We start from the raw sequence: 18,595 nt of genomic DNA on the forward strand, positions 1-18,595 counted from the left end.
TGTGTGAACAGGTTGTAACCTAACCTAAAAAAAATGAGACCTTCCATGACTTTCTAGGTTTCCTCTGTCAGCCTGTGGACTACTTTTAATGTGAAGAATGTGGGTGTTTTTTTGCGGGAAAATCCAATCCAATGTGACGTCATGTGCCTTTACTCTGTTCAGCTCCGCTACAGGGCTAACAGTGTGCAACCATAGCTAACGTTCAGTTAAGAAGTCCTCTAATGCCAGCAAACGACCAGAAGTATAGACTCAGAAGTTTAAAATAAAGTTAAAAAAATATACAAAATGGCCAGGGAGTAATGATTAAACCCAGCAACATCGATAAAATATTTAATCATGATTTATCGCAAATTATTCGCATTTCTGCATTTGCATCTGCTCAAAATGTACCTTAAAGGGAGATTTGTCAAGTATTTAATACTCTTATCAACATGGGAGTGGGCAAATATACTTGCTTTATGCAAATGTATGTATATATTTATTATTGGCAATTAATTAACAACACAAAACAATGACAAATATTGTCCAGAAACCCTCACAGGTACTGCATTTAGCATAAAAAATATGCTCAAATCATAACATGGCAAACTGCAGCCCAACAGGCAACAACAGCTGTCAGTATGTCAGTGTGGCATGTCTGTAAAGGGGAGACTCGTGGGTACCCATAGAACCCATTTTCTTTCACATACCTTGAGGTCAGAGGTCAAGGGACCCCTTTGAAAATGGCCATGACAGTTTTTCCTCGCCAATATTTAGTGAAAGTTTGCAGCGTTATTTAACCTCCTTCACGACAAGCTATAGTATGTCATGGTTGGTACCAATGGATTCCTATTTTCCTAGTTTCATATGATACTAATATCTTCACTCTAGCTTTAAAACTAAGCCCGCTATAACCTGAAAATCGCAAGCTGCGTTAAAGAAATTAGTGGCGTTAAAACATTTATTTGTGTTAACAACCAATTATTTTGAATAATTGGTTGTTAACACCACCAGGAGGTTAATCTACTGATACAGACTATTTTCTTTGTCCATTTTAGAACCGTATGACACCATCAACCCTCAAACTGTCCTCTGGACCGGCCAAAATGTCCTCTAAAACTCAAACAGGTCCTCACAAAGACTGAGGAACAAGAACACACACAGAGATGAAGGTCTGTTCAGGATATGCGTAGACCATGTTTATTATTAGTTGACAGTCTGGGGTTAGTTTGTCAGATACAGTACAGCGCACAATGCAACAAGCAGGTACAACATCAGCACACCTCAATATTGCAGTACACCCCTCCCCCCACCCCAACCCTATGTATATATGTGTGTGTGTGTGTGTGTGTGTGTGTGTGTCCACCCCCCCCCCCCCCCCCCCCTACACACACACACACACACACCCTCCCGATCCTGTGATACTGATTAATTCATTGTGTTACTGATCGTATCATCACTACTGACGACAATACTGACCGCGTCATCCTCACTGATAGTAGCACTGGTGTTGTTGTTATCAATAGCAGTATTCTTATTAGTTATACCTAAAGTTTTTCTCTTTTTTGTGTTTTTTTTTTTACTAGTTTTTATGTTGTGTTATTTTTTCCCAACGTGTTTATATGTATAAAAGAAGGCTGCGACACAGACAGACAGACAGACAGACAGACAGACAGCATCTGGAGCAGAGAGACAGACAGGAGCCGGGCCGAGACCTGGGAGACGTTTAACAAGGCAACCATGTTGAAGTTGGACACTGAGAGATGAATGAAGGAGTTGCACGGTCATCTGTCCTTTTGTTTGACAGGTTGATTCCAACACAAAACAGGACAAGAAAAGGAAAAACATCCTGCCCCGAGACCACATGCCGAAAGTTCGCCGGGACTTAATTTATGGTGCCTTCAAATGGGGTCGTGTTAACCGTGTTCACGAGGAGAGTCCATATGAACGCCCCCCTCTTGTGGTATTTGTGACCTCGTAAGTGGAAAGTTTCTGAAAGTCCGGAGTTCACGAGTTGTGACGCGTTTGTTGACGTTGTCAGAAATGGTGGAGGCCATAGAAGTACATTTTTCGTCACTTAATAAGTGAATATATTGTAATTTTAGTCGTATATTGTTTTTCTTCATAATTTTATAATATGTCTGAGGAAAATGTTGATATTCCCAACGGCCTCATCGTTTTTCCTCTGTCATTATGCCTTTGCATTTACTGCCTTATGTTACCCACTTGCTAGCTTGCTAAATTGTTAGCCTCTGTGGCTTCTAGACTTAATATTCTTAATCTTGAAGTTGCTTAGCAGCGGTGTTTTCGCGACTTAACCACTTGAACGCCAAGCATATCGTATACACGACTTCCCATGTTGTAAACACAAGCTCATGAGTTTCATTTGAAGACAACATTAGACCCTGGTCCTTGCGGTAGAAAGTTACTCCAAAGGTTCTTAGTTACAGGGAAAGTTCCTGCAAGTCCTGGCCATCTCTAGAGCCATTTGGAGCAGTCAGTGTGTAGAATGCGTGTGTACGTAGGAAGTGAGTGGTGAAGCAAGAGAGAGAGAGCAGCGGCGACGACGACGATGGGAGCGAGTAACGTTATGGACTCCGGCCCAAGCAGGAAAAGTAAACAGAGTTTGGTTTGTCCGTCCTGGGCTACTGTAGAAACATGGCAGACTCTGTGGAGAAGACCTGCTCCCTATGTAGATATAAACGGCTCAACCTAAGATAACAAAAACTCCTTCTCTCAGAGAAATGGAGAGAACTAAGAGAAAGAAATACTCAAGCAGGAGCAAAAATAAATAAAAACGGATGAATATTAGTTTATAACAGAGATTCAGACGCCAAGTTCACACCAGACGGGCGAATTATTCGGTTTCCTTTCCTGGGAGTTAAAGGTAAAATCAAAAGTTTAACATAAAGTTGCAGTGTACTTATTAGTTTGTTATTTTCACTCTTTTAAAGTCACCAGAATGCAGGAAACAAAGTCTCTGAAACTCAAAATGGGGAGGACCCCGCAGAAAAGAAACAAAGAAAAAACCTTGAGACGTTGGCAAGTACGTGTACCAGGCTGTAATCATGTTTATTTCTGCTGTAAAGTTGGGCATTTTAACATGGGAGGGGGGGGCTATTATGGAGATTGACTTGCTTTGGAGCCTCAAGTGGTTATTTGAGGAACTGCAGAAAGTATTAAGAGACGCACTAACATATTGTTGTTGTATTTTTTGGTCTTTAGCGCTCTCTGCTCAAGTGTGTGAAGTGACTCATCAGACTCGTTCCTCCCATCCCTCTCTGCTCCACAAACATTAAAAACAAACTCTGGGTCCAAACACATGGGAAGTTCCTGCTTGGTAATCCTGCTTCACATCATTTGTCAGATTTGAGTTTGTCTGGCACAGCGGAGCCACAAAAATAAACCCTCTAAGTATTAAGATTGATTTCCAGTATCGGTCCATGTCCATCAAAACAGCACTGCCATGGCGAGGTGTATAAATGCTAACATTTATGACTTAATAATCAATATTATCTGCTGCATCTCTAAGAGCTAAAAAAGAAACTCAATGAAGGGGAGGGGTGGTTGTTCTCGCTATGATTCTAGTCTTCTCTAAATGTCTCTGGGCTACTAAGTGACACAAGAGGAAAACCTAAGAGGAGACGATGGTAGGGGGGGACACAAAGGCTGCAGCGGGTCAGCGAAGGAGCGCTGCAGTACAAAATCAAACAGAGCAACAGATAAAACAATTACAATTTGATCATCTTATAAAAGAAGCAAGGGAAATTAAAAAAAATGACAATCTCAAGGTTCTATTTACATTCAGAGAACGATACATCAGATTCTCTATTTCTGTCTCCTCCTCCTCCTCATGTTTGTCCTCCTCTTCCTCTCTCCTTCAGAGAGGTCCCATATGGTTTTGCTACAGAGGACCGGCCCTCCATGTGGTTTCCATAGTCCTCCACTTTATGCATGCATTGGTGTAAATGTGTGTGCATGGTGTGTATGTGTGCATAGGAGTGTATTTCTGTCTGTAATCACACTCTACAGTGGCCCTGAAAGCTCAATGCAACTTAAAAAGACACAAGTAAATAGACAAAACACAATAAAGATGTGACGTCCCTCCCCTTCCGGTGGACCACCATGGGACCTGATTTAGGAAAAAATATGTTTGTTTTATGTATGTCAACGGAGAGAGACAAATATGTTTCTATCCTGTTTGAATTGCGCCATGAATCACACATATGATGTCTGTCAATTTAAAAGATCATTTTGCAAGTCAAGAAATTAGGTTTGTCATAGTATCATTTAGTTAGGCAAAACAATGTCCGACAAATGTAAAAAAAAAGTTAAAAAAAAAATACTGACAAATGTCCTAAAGAAGTTAAAAAGAAATGTCCGAGAAAAAGTTAAAAAAAATCCCAAACAGTCCGCCAAATGTCCGAAAAAGTAAAAAAAAATGTCAGAAAAATGTCCGACAATACGTGCCATGAATCACACATATGATGACAATTTAAAACAATTAAGAAAGTCTCAGTTTGTCGTAGGTCTGTCGTACTATCATTTAGTTTTGTGTGAAACCGCTCAGTGAACTTCATCTCTCACAACATAAACATTATAAATGTATTGTCGGACATTTTTCTGACATTTTTTATCTTTTTTTTTCCGGACATTTGTCATCTAAATGATACTACAACAAACTGAGACTTTTCTCAATCTTTTAAATTGACAAACATCATGTGTGATTCGTGGTGCAATTCAAACGTGATAAAAAAAATATTTGTTTCTCAATGTTGACAACTGTTCATACTTTTTCCGATATAAGGTCCCATGGTGGTCTACCGGAAGGGGAGGGACTTCGCCACTTTACGCAGAAACGTGCTGCAGGTCACACAGATCTCACTGTAAATTATCTGTAAAATAACAGTTTCCAGGGGATACTAAAAAGTGATGAACACGCCATGCGGACACAACTGGGACACGCAACTTGTTGCCATGGTTCAGGAGCTCACTGAGGTCCAACAGTTGTGTTCGACAATGAACAAACAATGTTCGTTAGTGTTTGTTTATTTTAACAGTCGGATTGCATGATTCAGGTATTATTGCAGGTATTTGCTGTTAATCTAACATTATCTTTTTGCTGATTTTCAGCTTTCCAATTCAAATAATATTACATAATATGTGAATTGTGCAATCAGAATGTCAAAACAAAAAATAACCTGTTAGCTAATTTCCATGAACTGTTTCTGTCTGCAGTGCTATGAGCTCTCAGGGCCACCGTAGCATCCTGATTCTGCATTTTACCTGCTGAGCAAACAGGAGGATGATGGAAACGTAATGTGTGTGAGGAGAAATGGATGATTGACAGACAGGTGGACAGAAAGACGGAGGAGAGGAGGCTCAACTGGACTCTCTTAAGGCAACAGATCTCCCATCGCTGCAGGTTATAGAGCAGGGATGGCGAGTGTGAAACAATCGCACACACACACACACACACACACACACACACACACACACACACACACACACACAAAGTAACAGTCAGTCTTTAAACTCATACGCTAAATATCAACTGAGTGATTTTAAAATGCCTCAGGGAGGGGCATGCTTCTTAGGTTTGGGAGCCACTCTGGCAGCCGTACACATCAATAAATAGCAAGATCATCCCCAGACGCATGCACACAAACACAAATAAATAGCTAGTAAACAGCGTAAACAAAGACACGTAGTGGTGACGTTTGACGGTGACGCACAAAAAGTAAAAAAATATAACTGAAAGAGGTGATGTTTATATAAAAACAATGACTTCAAAATGCGTTAATGAAACAGAATAAATGTTTGAACAAGATGAATGGGAGACATTTTGATCAGACAAGATGAAATTTCCCTTTTTCTTTGTTTCACTCTTCATCACATCAGCCTTCATCTTCCTCTCCTGGACCAGGTTGCACCAGCTGTTTGTTGGAAGGTTTGGAAACTGGGTTGTGCCAGTCAAACGTAAGAGAAGTCTTAGCTTATAAAATCAGTAGGCGATTTGAGGGGAGATGGGAGGGGGATGCCACGGCTCTGAAATATCAGTAAGTTAGAATCAATGGCCCCGACCACGGCTCTGAAATATCATCAGCCTAACTGTGACTTTAACTACTTTAACTAACTTTAATTTTATAATAGGTCTGAGGAAAATGTTGATAATCCCAACGACCTCATCTTTAACCTCCGTCATTATACCTTTGCATTTACTGAGTTATGTTACCCGCTTGCTAGCTTGCTAAATCGTTTGCCTCTGTGGCTTCTAGACGCCGACAGTAACGTTTATAAAGCCGTTGCTTAGCAGCGGTGTTCTTCATGACTTAAACGCCACGCATATCGTGTACACGACTTCCCATGTTGTAAACATGAGCTCACGATATTCATTGGAAGGCACCATTTCACATCAATGCAGCAAAAAGCCTCTTCTCTCTCCAGTGTGTCGCCTGTTTCTTTCCAGGTATTTAAGGTCATGTGACTGTCCCCATGGTCTCTCAATGAACAGTTGTTAGAGACGTCTGTACGGGTCAACCTGCTCGAACAGTCTTCCCTTTGAAGGCGTCCATGTTGGAATGAAAAGCGCAGCGCGTAGTTAGAAAAATTCAGAGGTGCACGTCAAACCACCGCGACAATTTGATGACGTAATTTTCCGGCACGCGCACCTTTGCACCTGCTTCACTACGGCGAGCATAAACCAGACTTTAATCAACTTAGTTAACACTAGTGTTGTTACTAATAAACAGCTGGTGCAACCGGCTCCTGTCTTTCTTTCTAATAGAAGAGTGAAGCGCTCTCTGATTGGATGTGTTGCTTGTAGATGTGTGCGTGTGTGTGTGTGTGTGTGTAAACTTGGAGTGAGTAGAAAAGGCGAGACATCCTGTAAACAGCTTCACTGCATAAACCTGTGGAATGTATTGAGAGTGTGTGTGTGTGTGTGTGTGTGTGTGTGTGTGTGTGTGTGTGTGTGTGTGTGTGTGTGTGTGTGTGTGTGTGTGTGTTTTTTGCACTATAACATTACAGGCAGTGGAGTCAGGAGTGGTCTGTCCCTTTGTGTTTGGTTGCAGGCAGGCAGTGTGTATGTATGTGTGTGTGTGTGTGTGCGTGTCTAGCTGGGCCGGTTCAGGATGCTCGACATGGATGGAGCGATGGGCGGAGGCGGGACTGCGTTATCGGGGGAGGCGGGACCAGAGCTCTCGTTGCCTGCTGGGGCGGGCCCCCGGTTGCTGTATTGGCCGATGAAGGAGCCGTCCTCGTTGAACTGGATGTCCACACTGTCTCCGTATTCGGCCAGAGAGTCGTCGCTGCCCAGCTTGCTTTCCCCGCACAGAGACGGCTGGCTGTCCGAGCGCTTCTCATCTGCATCACTGAGAGACGACACAGAGAAGAAAACACGTCAGTAATTAAACCCGTAAACTCTCATAAAAAAGCTGGTATTCAAATAATAGTCAGAGCGGCCATGGCCAGCGGTGGGATATAACTAACATTATGTAACATTGCTTTGATTTTATCAGTCACAGGATTAGCACTACTTCTGTTCTTTTACTTAAGTAGGGTTTTTACAGTACTTTTACTTGCAGTGGAGTATTTTTACATTGTTGTATTACTGAAGTAAAGGATCTGAGTACTTCTTCCACAACTGGGCACGATTGGTCGGGTAAAAAATGTGTAGTATAGTAATTAGTATATAATTATAGTACAATGATACATTTCCACAGCACTAATTCCATCAGCGCAACAACAGAGTCGTGTGATACTCACTCTCTCTTTCTTAACAGAGATAATGTTTTCATACTCTAATTAATTCCAGTCGTTAATCTTCTTTGCCGTTCTCCTGATCGATGGAGTCAACAAAACTCAACACTTCCTGATGGTTTTTCACACTAAAAGCCTACTTATAAAAGGAAGGCCGGAGGAAGGGTTCATTCATGGTAGCGTATCATTGTTCGGGTAAAAAGGTAAAGTGGAACACCTGACATGAGGACTCTGTTGTTGTACTAATTAGTAAACTGTCGAACAGGGTAAATTAGAAATGAAGGTGTGGTTTAATCAAATGTAATGACGCATCATCACAACACAGGAAGCTCAACATGCATGCTAAGAGTTAAAGAGGCGGTTGACTCGCTCACCTCTCCAGAGATCTGCAGGCAGAGCGTCAAAAGAGAGAAAGAAATGGGAGATAAAATGGAAAGAGAGCCGGGAATGTTAGAGCTAAAGGTTAAATGAAGCAAGCAGCTACGACATTAGTGCAAAAACAGAACATAAAGTGTAAACTAGTGGAGATTTCATTCCAAAATAAAAGCTATTACAATTTGAAGCAGAGGTCAGAAACTGAGTGGGATGAGGAGGAACACATTATCAGTGGGTGTATTAGTGACAACGTTAATCAGAGTTGATCAAATCAAATCAGCTCCTGTCCTTTCATCTTAAAAGCAGAGCACTCTTCACTCTCAGCTCTGTGATGAAGAGGAGCGTCTGGCTTCTCCTGACAGGAAACTCGTGTTCAGAGCAACAAAGCAGCATCATAAACCTCAGTAATAAACCGTAAAGAGCTGTTATAATAACCACATGTTCAGTGCATCATGATACTGATTATTTTAAGTTTGGTTTACTAAAGTGGTGTACTTATGTACGATTTTAAAGTACTTTACTTGAGTACTGGTACTTTATGCTTCTATGTTTTTTGTCTGCTACTACGACGGCATATTAGGGCCAAGGTAAATAAAATGTAGGTAAAAAATAAATAAAATACGGAGCCGGGGGAGGTGGTAATATTCCGAGAAAAAAATTAATTCCGAGATTAAAGTAGTACATTTACGAGGAAAAAAAACTGTAGTTTTCTCTGACATTAAAGTAACAAAAACTGTCCAACGGCCGACCGTCGGCTCAGTGTGTCAGGGCTCTCACAGCTAAATCACACCACTCTCAATTCAATGAGAACGTTTGATAAGATCTGGCAACTGTTTCTGCTTTATTTTAAAAATTGGACAAATCCTCATTAATGGTGCGATAAACTGACTGACCGAATATTACGCCATGATGTGTTGCCCTTTGTGCAGTTTGTTAGTTCTCTGTATTAATGTTCATGTGTTTCCAGCGTCCCTCTGGGAAAGATAAAATGGCGCCTGTGACCCGAGGAGAGGAGGAGGGACCCACCTGTACTCTCCAAACGTCTCATCTTTCATGGGCCGAGCTTCAGAGTCCACCTCCTTGTCTTCTTTGTCCTTCACTGTGGGGAAAAATCCTCAACATCAAACTCTTGACTACAGACTAAACAATGCATGTGCCATTGTGTGTGTGTGTGTGTATATGTGCGTGTGTTTAGTTGTGTGTGTGAGTGTGTTGTTTGTCTCACCTGCGTATTTGCCGCCCTTGCTGCGCTTGATAAGGCAGAGGATGAGCAGTATCAGCACCAGCAGCAGGATGGCGCTGATGAGTCCTATCAACCAGCCTTGAGTGGCGAACCCACCGGGCATCTCCGACGGCACTGAGAGACGGAGAGAGAATAATTAATTAAATAATTAAATAATGATTAATACCAATGGTTTTCATGCAGGTGCTACTGGACAGTTGAGGGAAAGTAAACAGGAAGTCTATGCTGTGGGCTACGACTTGAGCCCTGTATTTATAGCTTATATTTGTTTACATTTTGGTAAATTAACATCATCTAAAGTATGATGAATTACCTATTAGCAGTTCCTGTTTACAGTGTACTCATGGATGTACAAACAACTATCACTGGATTATTTTGATACTGAAGAACACTTAAAAACATGATGAATCTCAGTTCTGCAGTCTTTTTTTCTATGATTTCTAAGATTTATTGAGGATTATAAGCGATGTTTGTTAGCAATTGGCTGTTATTTGTCTGTACCAGCTATTATTTGAGAGTTTACACTATATTTAAGAAAATCCAAACAGTGTGAGTTTGTGCATGTTTCCAATCCACACAAATACCTGGTCCGAGGGTAAACGTCACGTTTTCCCACTGAGTGTCGTTTCCGTGTTTGATCATGAGGTGGTACTGGGATCCTGGTTGGAGGCCTGTCAGCGAATAGAAACCCTGCGTGGAGTTCAACACCTCCGAGTCCGTCCACTCGCCCACGGCTGCAGCAAACACACACACACACACACACACACACACACACACACACACACACACAGACACACACTTGTCATATTCTGCACTGATGAACGTTTCCTCCCTCTCTTATTCTTCTTTCTTTCTATCAAACATCTTTCTTTTCTTTCATCATGTCTATAAGCACTTGTTCCCTCTCTACGTTCTCCTCCTCCATTTTTATCTTAGGGCGTTTTCATATTAGGTACGATTGATCCGTACCGTGCCCGAGTACGATTGCCTCCCCCCCCACTCCGCTCAGCTTTCACATTAGTAAAGTTGTTCCGTACCCGAGTACAATTGCGTCATCATCCGTGTGTATTTGTTTATGTTAAGATCAGCTGTTCTAGTGGCGGAGCATCGTAAAACACTTCATTCAAACTTGACAGAAAAGAAATGAAACTCACCAACTCTGGTTTGGTCAAAATAAATTCTTATTTCACCGAGTTTGATGTAAAAATATGCCGACTCTACGCGTTGTTTCCCCCCAGCTGTCTCTCTCTCTAGACCTCCTTTTCAAGTGGACTCGAGAACGGATCGACGAACCGCGCCCGAGTAAGGTACGGAGCGTTCACACTAATCAAACAAACTGGACTTTGGGTACACGTGTACTCGGATCCGGGCCCATGTCCCTGATGTGAAAGCACCCTTTGAGTCATTATTCAGAAAAGTAAAAGCTTCCCCCTCCCTCTCTCCCGTCCACCCGTCTCTTACGACTCTTCCTTTGGTAGCGGATGATGAAGCCGTGGTTCCTGTCTCGCTCTCCGGGCACCCAGCTCAGGTTGAGTGACGTGTTACTGGGAATTATGCTGACGTGGGACGGAGGAACTGGAAGGAGAAAGGACGGGAAACAATAAAGTTAATATAGCGTAGATTACAGGAGAGCAATAAGAAATAAAGACAATTTAAAGTAGAAATACTTTAAACAAATGTGTAATTTCACCTCCTTCGAGCTGGGTGGCGCCCCTCCGTGTGATGGGAGGTCCTTGTCCAGCGGCGGTGCGTGCGATCACTTTGAAGATGTAATGAGTGCTGGGGTCCAGAGGGCCCAACTCCTTGTGAGTCACATTAGGATCGATGATGTCCTCCATCTGCAACGGGCTGTCCTCCCCATCTGCACACGAAACACAAACCAGCAGCGAGTTTAGTCAGCAGTGGTGGAACGTAGCGGAGAATAACGTACCTGCGCTCAGTTTTAAAGCTAGAGTGAAGATACTGGTATCATATGAAACTAGAAAACCTAATGAATCCATTGGTACCAACCATGTCATACTAGCTTGTCGCAAAGGAGATAAAATAACACTCCAAACTTACGCTAAATTTTGGCGAGGAAAAACTGTCACGGCCATTTTCAAAGCTCAGAGGTCCCTTGACCTCTGACCTCATTCTTTGTCATTGTTTTGTGTTGTTAATTGATTTCCAATAATAAATATATACATACATTTGCATGAAGCAAGCAAATTTGACAACTCCCATGTTGATAAGGGTATTACATACTTGACAAATCTCCCTTTAAGGTACATTTTGAACAGATAAAAAAAGTGTGATTAATCGCGATTACCTATTTGAATTGATTGACAGCCCTAGTAATAATCAATATAACCTCCTCACCCCAATGCATTTAGTACAGTCCCTTCTAAAATAGCCTGTGTCAAACCTCACCCTGTTGATACAGCACCACATATCCCAGCAGTTTGCCATTGGTTTCATCTGGAGGGGTCCAGTAGAGGATCAGGGATTTCTCTGTGGGATACTCAAACCTCAACGATGCAGGAGGATCAGGCGCTACACACACACACACACATAGGGGCACATGCACACACCAGTTAATATATCGTTAATGTATACCTTAAGAACATCTCTTACTATAACCATTTGAAACAGATTTTCATTTCCACTCACCTCCCTCTGGCGTGCTGAAGTAGTGCGGTAGGGAGTGAGGCCCCGCCCCTTTCCTGTTGAAGGCAGAGACAGACAGCTCATAGCGAGAATACAGATGCAGGTCCGACACTTCCTCTGAGGTCTTCATGCCGTGGACAACCACCACCCTGCTGTCCCTGTCTCTCTCCTTCGCTCGCTCCTCTCTCTCTTTCTCGTGGTGCAGTTTTCCGAGAGACCTCCGGACCCGATCGCCGTGGACACCCAGCCTCCTGATGTGGATCTGACACGGAGGCAGGTAAAACGAAATGAATGTACGGTTCAACCGAGAATGATGGATGCATTAGTGCTGCCTGGAATTGAAGTCACTAATCCTGAATCGCTTTGCTGGATTTACAACTACAGCAGAGAACCATTAGTCCAACCAGAAAATTTATTTGCAACAAGTTTGATTAGCAATTAATCGTCTTTTATCAAGCAAACATTCTCTAGTTCCAGCTTCTTAAAGGTCCAGTGTGTAGGATTTAGTGACATCAAGTGGTGTGGTTGCAGATTGCAACCAAGTGAATACCCTTTCGCTCAATTCTCCCTTTCCAAGACTGCGGTAACGTGAGCCGCCGAGTGCAAAACCGTGGTAACGCCGTTTGCCTTGCTCAGAAGTCATCCTTACCATAATAACACGACTAAAGGAGCAACGGAAGTCAGACGGCGGCTGGCGGTACCACGGTTTTGCACTCTGCAGCTCACGTTACCTCAGTTTCACAAGCGTGACACAGCTGCCTCTTCTTGAGTTGTGCTGTTGTAATAACTGGTACCTTGTATCCCAGCAGCAGACCTCTGACATTCTGGGCTTCGTTCCACTTTACTCTGATGGTGCTGTTCATCACAGTTGTTGTGACTCCAGTTGGAGCATCGTTAGGCACTGAGAGACAGAGACAGAGACAGATATTGCTTTAAGAATAAACATAAGCAAGTATTGAAAAAAACAAAAGTCATCATTTAAATTAAGAAACATTTGTTTCCCTCTATGGGATCCTTTTCAAAGGGTAACCTCTGTACTTTTCAACCTGGATTTTCAACCCATGTTGTTGTGTCTATGTGACTAATGGGGACAATAATTTCAGTGCAGTGAGCAGCGTCAACGTAACGTTACGTTGACTAAAAGTCCTTGTTTTTGCCGCTGACAGGCTCAGATTGTTATTATAAATGTCTGACAACATTGTGGAAAGGACCCTACGGAGAAATAAAACCTTCTTCTCACCTTTCTCTTGATCTGGTCTGTTTGTTATTGTGTCTAAGTCCCGCTCAAGGAGAAGTCTCACTGTGAAATCTGAATATCCGTATACTCACGTTTCCACCATGGATGTATTCCGGTATTCCACCGTTGTCTTCCGGCAACACGTCACCTCGCCAGATTTCAGAACGAGATTTCTCCTTGAGTGAGACTCTTTCCATAATGTCAGACACTTGTAATAACAATCAGAGCCTGTCATGGTCAAAACAAGCACTTTTAGTGGACGTAAATGACGGTGCCAGCTTGCCCCTATAGCACCATATTATAGCCTGTGAGCAGATGCTGTCTGCAGCGTTCTCTCTCAATACTGGACCAATTTCAGAAAGTCGCTATTAAGTCAGTAAGACACAAAAACATGGGAAAATAGTTGTTGACTTATGGACTTTACAACGCTCTAGAGTTATAAAGTCCAAAAGTCAACAACTATTGGATCACACACGTCTGAAACAATCCTACGGAGCACCACTGGAATCTAATTCTACTAACAGTAAAATACTAATTATATTAGTGTATCCTGATCTTTATCTGACACTGTGCACACAAATACCGTATTTAAATCTATCTTTTTTAAATAGTTTTATATACAGACTTTTGTAAAAAATTATCCAGTAAGTGTGTTGTTATGATTTTAGTTCTACATGTGCGAATCTAATTCTGACAACCTCAGAGCAGACAAATCCCGGTGCATCCCCTGTGATCTTTGGCGCCCCCCTGTGGGGGTGCCGGACCCCAGGTTGGGAACCACTGCTATAAGTGACCTCTTGGTGATAAATCCACCAGTCTGTCGGCCCAAACTGAGACTGATGAGACTCACCCACATGATGTTACACAGAATTGGCATTGCAGTTACATAACAGCTGCCTATCCATCACTCACTGAGACTCTTGACTCTTGACCTAAAGACATTTTCCCTCCTCTGAGAGCAATCAGCAAGCTGCACAGCAGAACGCTCGTTTTCTACCATAAACAACAGAACGGGGCATTCATGTTGACTAGTCGTCCAACTGTTTTTCACTACATTGGATTTGACATTTCTGAAGAACAAGGCTCGATGTGATGCACTGTGAAGCCGTCTTATTGTAAGATGATATAATATCCAGACTCCCTTGTGTAAGAAGGGAATTATGATCTCTTTTAATGAGGGATGTAATTACTCAGTTCTGGTGCAAGAAAGCTCTTCAAGTATTTGTGGCCCACTATAAAGAGGGTGAGCGAACAATTAGCCTCTACAGTACATACGGTTTACTACAGACACAAGCTCCTTCAGATCAGACACTACATTGAGAGCACTTTTCTCACGCCGTAGTCCGTTCGGCTAGTCCCAATTTTCTATTTAGTCTGGTTCGGTTTCACAGTGCACAAATTAAAGCGGATCATATAAAAAAATAATCTGCTGAGGAATTGGGAATCTCAGACTTTGAAATATTGCTGTCAAAGTTTTCTCACTTTGACTCGGCACTGATCTACAGTCTGCACGAATCCCTTCAACTTCCGTTTATCTTGAATTACTTTATAAACATCACGATTTTTGCAGTCTGGATTTAACATATTCTGTATGTTCTCTTCAGCCCAGATGTCAAACATCAGTCCGTCCTGTCCCACTCATGTTAACCTGACCTTTACCTGTGTCCATCTCAACAACAAATGTCCACACAGGCAGCCTGGAAACGGTCCGAGACAACCTCTCGCAAGCGGCCTATTTTTTGATTATCTGGATTTCATGCAGTCTTATGAGCGTGCAAATAATAATTGCAGTATATACTGTATATACATATATGGTGTATTATTTTTTGTATTTATTTTGTTATTTCTTTTCTCTTGTTGTTCTGTGTTGTTGTTTTTTAAATTTTCTTTCATTATTTCCTATTTTAATTCTTAATTTTCTTCACATATTTTATTCATTTATTTTACTTTTTTCTACTTTATTGCACTATTATCATGTATTTATTCATCAATTTTTCCATCTTTTCTTCTTTTCTTTTCCTTTTTAATGACTTTTTAATATTTCCGGTATGCATTGCTCGGTAGTATTTTTCTATATAGTTTTTTAATGATGTTTGTACCTACATTGATTATCTGTGAGGGTGCAGTTTACTACCACATGTTCTAACTCTACTGCGACTAAAAGCATTCATGTTTTCTTCCAGGAAGGAGAAATAAATTATGTAAAGGGTAAAAATTAGTGTTCATAGGATCAGTCACAATATGTCTCTGTCTCTGTCACTGGAATGAATGATCCAAAGCGTTCAGGAGACGTACCGTCCTCTCCGGAGTGTCCGATCTCGGGATCCGGTGCCGGTCCATCTCCCAGTGAATTGACAGCCTGGACTTTGATTTCAAACGGCGTGTACGTTCCTGTGTTGTTTACCACGAAAGGCGGAGACTGTACATCGGCGTAGTTCCAGTGTACACTCTTCCCCTCAGCCTCCCGCCAAAACACCTTGTACTGGAAGCCCGGGCCGTTATGCGAGCGTTTGTCCATCTCCTGCAAGGACACACAGGAATGTTAAAATGGATTTGGATTAAACTTGGCGAGCACGCATCAAGAGCATGATTACACACAGATGCATGCAGATTCAAGTACTCACATCCCACGTAATGATCAGAGTCTTTGGGTCTATGGACTCACTGCGAACACCAGACGGGTTACTGTCAGGAACTGGAGGAAGGAGACAGAGGGAGAAAGACACGTAGTAAAGATAGAAAACATCACATTTTAAAGAGATAGTTTGACAAATACACTTATCGATACCATTCTTCATAGCCAGCAGCCGGTTAGCTTAGTTTAGCAAAAAAAAACTGGAAAACTGGATAACAAAATCTACCGGCCAGCACCTGTGAAGCTCACTAATTAAAACCTTATATTTAGTTTGTTTAATCCGTATAAAAAACAAATTGTGGTTTTAAGGGACAATTCCTTGGCCGGACGCTAAACTAAGCTGATCGACCCTCTCTTCATCTTACAAGAAAGCAAATAAGTGTATTTCCGAAAATGTTGAATTATTCCGTTAACAGTTCCGAAAAATGTCTAAAAAAAGTCAAAACAAATGTCCGAAAAAAAGTTTTTTAAAAAAGTAAAAAAAAATGTTAAAGAGAAAGAAATGTCTTAACGGAGACAAGATAAGAGTGGGAGTCAAACTTCTGATCAGGCAGCTTTAATGAAAATGGAATCCAAACATCACAGACGTCAGCGTCTGGTGTCACTTACCAGCTGTTGGCGTGTTGCGGTGCACTGAGGGATAGCTGGGGACGCTGTCGCCGATCTCGTTCATGGCGATGACCCTGAAGCGGTAGGTGCAGTAAGGGTGGAGGGTCAGCTCCACGTGGTTGAAGTCTCCAGGAACTTTCTTCCACATTTCCCACCTCCACTTGCCCTCCTCCATGTGCTGCTCCTCCCGGGCTTCCACGATGAACTCTGAGAGACATGATGATGATGTTAACACTACTGTACTTCCTGTAAAGTGTTAGAGCGTTCAGTGACTCCACGGTTACACAGCAAAATCCCTACATACTAAATCCTATCAGAAGGCAGGTTCAGGTAATATGTTTCTAATAACTGACAGTTTATTAGTTATCTAGGTGGTTTCTGCACACGCTCATGGGCATACTTGACAACTTTGAGGCCACAAAAATAGGCCATGTCATAATAGCTTGTCAAGAAGGAGGTTAAATAACACTCCAAAGTTACGCTAAATTTTAGCGAAGAAAAACTGGCATGGCCATTTTCAAAGGGGTCCCTTGACCTCTGACCTCAAGATATGTGAATGAAAATGGGTTCTATGGGTAACCACGAGTCTCCCCTTTACAGACATGCCCACTTTATGATAATCACATGCAGTTTGGGGCAAGTCATAGTCAAGTCAGCACGCTGACACACTGACAGCTGCCTGTTGGGCTGCAGTTTGCCATGTTATGATTTGAGCAGATTTTTGTTATGCTAAATGCAACATGATTAAACATTTTAAATGATTGACAGCCATAGTTTTAGTGTTAATACTAATACCAGCTTCTACGTGTCATGTTAGCTAGCCAGAACAGACAGATGTCTATCAACATGTGGTAAAGCTAAAGTGCTCTATGTGTGTGTGTGTGTGTGTGTGTGTGTGTGTGCGTGTGTGTGTGTGTGTGTGTGTATGTGTTCAGTACCTAAGATTGGGCTGTTGTGAGAGTGTCCGGGGATCCAGCTGAGAGTGAGGCTGTGGTCGTCAACATCAGACAGAGACAGATCTTTGGGAGGGTCCGGCCGTGCTAAGGGTCCGACACAAAACCGTTAGTGTTAAAACCACACACACACACACACACACACACACACACACACACACACACACACACACACACACACACACACGCACACACGCACACACACACACACACACACACACACACACACACACACACACACACACACACCGTGACATACCTACGACAGTGATGGAGCCAGTGGCCTTTACGTGATCCAGGTCAGTGATGACCTCACAGGAATACGGCGCGCTGTCGTCTAATTGGATGTCTGTCACTATCAAGGTGCCGTTCTCAAAGATAGTGTGCCTACACACACACACACACACACACACACACACACACACACACACACACACACACACACACACACACACACACGCAATACAATCAGTATTAATATATTTTTAGTGTGAGGACTTTAATTAAGTTATTTCACTAACTTGTATTAGTTTAATGGACACCAGACTCCATTGACAAAAACAGTAATTTTGCCTCTCAGAACACAGGAGTTGCTGGTCTACCGCTGCCTTGATCGGTTAGTTAGTTTGTGTGATTGTGTGACTTTGGTGAATCTGAATTAGCCCTTTAAAACACCAAAGTCACACAATAACACAAACTAACTAACCGATCGATGCAGCGGTAGACCAGCAACTCCTGTGTTCTGAGAGGTAAAATTACTGTTTCTGTCAATGGAGTCTGGTGGCTTTGAAGAGAGCAGTTCAGTTCCCCGTCAGAAGGTAAAGTGGAGAAAATATTCTGAATATAGCGTCCACTGATATTGATTATTTATAGGTGTCTAAAATGTCTTTTGCTGCCGCCCCCGTCCACAGCAGTACATTGCTTTACTAATGTCTGTTTCTCCAAACTGAATCTACTGTAGATAATACACTGACTATGGAGAAGTACCTCCTACAACCACACTGAGAAACATCCAAACCATCCCTTTAAAAATGAGAAAGTATTGTGATATAACAAGATAAAGTGACATGTTGAACTCTTGTTAAATCCGAATAATTTGGTTGTAGTAACAAGAAAAAATATGTAATTCTAACATGAAAAACATCTTGTTAGAATGT

At 42.1% G+C, this 18,595-nt stretch overlaps 1 protein-coding gene across 1 annotated transcript in view; it reads right to left on the reverse strand.

The window, feature by feature from the left end:
• Positions 1-1,152: 1,152 nt before the first annotated feature.
• LOC141773120 (neural cell adhesion molecule L1.1-like) overlaps positions 1,153-18,595 on the reverse strand; it is a 58,817-nt gene continuing 41,374 nt past the window's right edge. The window contains exons 14-27 of the mRNA XM_074644807.1: positions 17,698-17,825; positions 17,424-17,525; positions 16,486-16,692; positions 15,866-15,936; positions 15,537-15,762; positions 12,799-12,905; positions 12,008-12,266; positions 11,768-11,890; positions 11,049-11,219; positions 10,820-10,933; positions 9,943-10,092; positions 9,341-9,472; positions 9,142-9,214; positions 1,153-7,352 (exon numbers count right to left, since the gene is read on the reverse strand). Coding sequence (XP_074500908.1) covers positions 7,094-7,352; positions 9,142-9,214; positions 9,341-9,472; positions 9,943-10,092; positions 10,820-10,933; positions 11,049-11,219; positions 11,768-11,890; positions 12,008-12,266; positions 12,799-12,905; positions 15,537-15,762; positions 15,866-15,936; positions 16,486-16,692; positions 17,424-17,525; positions 17,698-17,825 — 2,122 coding nt within the window. The 3' untranslated portion in view covers positions 1,153-7,093. The remainder of the gene's footprint in view (positions 7,353-9,141; positions 9,215-9,340; positions 9,473-9,942; positions 10,093-10,819; positions 10,934-11,048; positions 11,220-11,767; positions 11,891-12,007; positions 12,267-12,798; positions 12,906-15,536; positions 15,763-15,865; positions 15,937-16,485; positions 16,693-17,423; positions 17,526-17,697; positions 17,826-18,595) is intronic.

The sequence above is a fragment of the Sebastes fasciatus genome, chromosome 8 (genome assembly GCF_043250625.1).
Source record: "Sebastes fasciatus isolate fSebFas1 chromosome 8, fSebFas1.pri, whole genome shotgun sequence".
NCBI lineage: Eukaryota > Metazoa > Chordata > Actinopteri > Perciformes > Sebastidae > Sebastes > Sebastes fasciatus.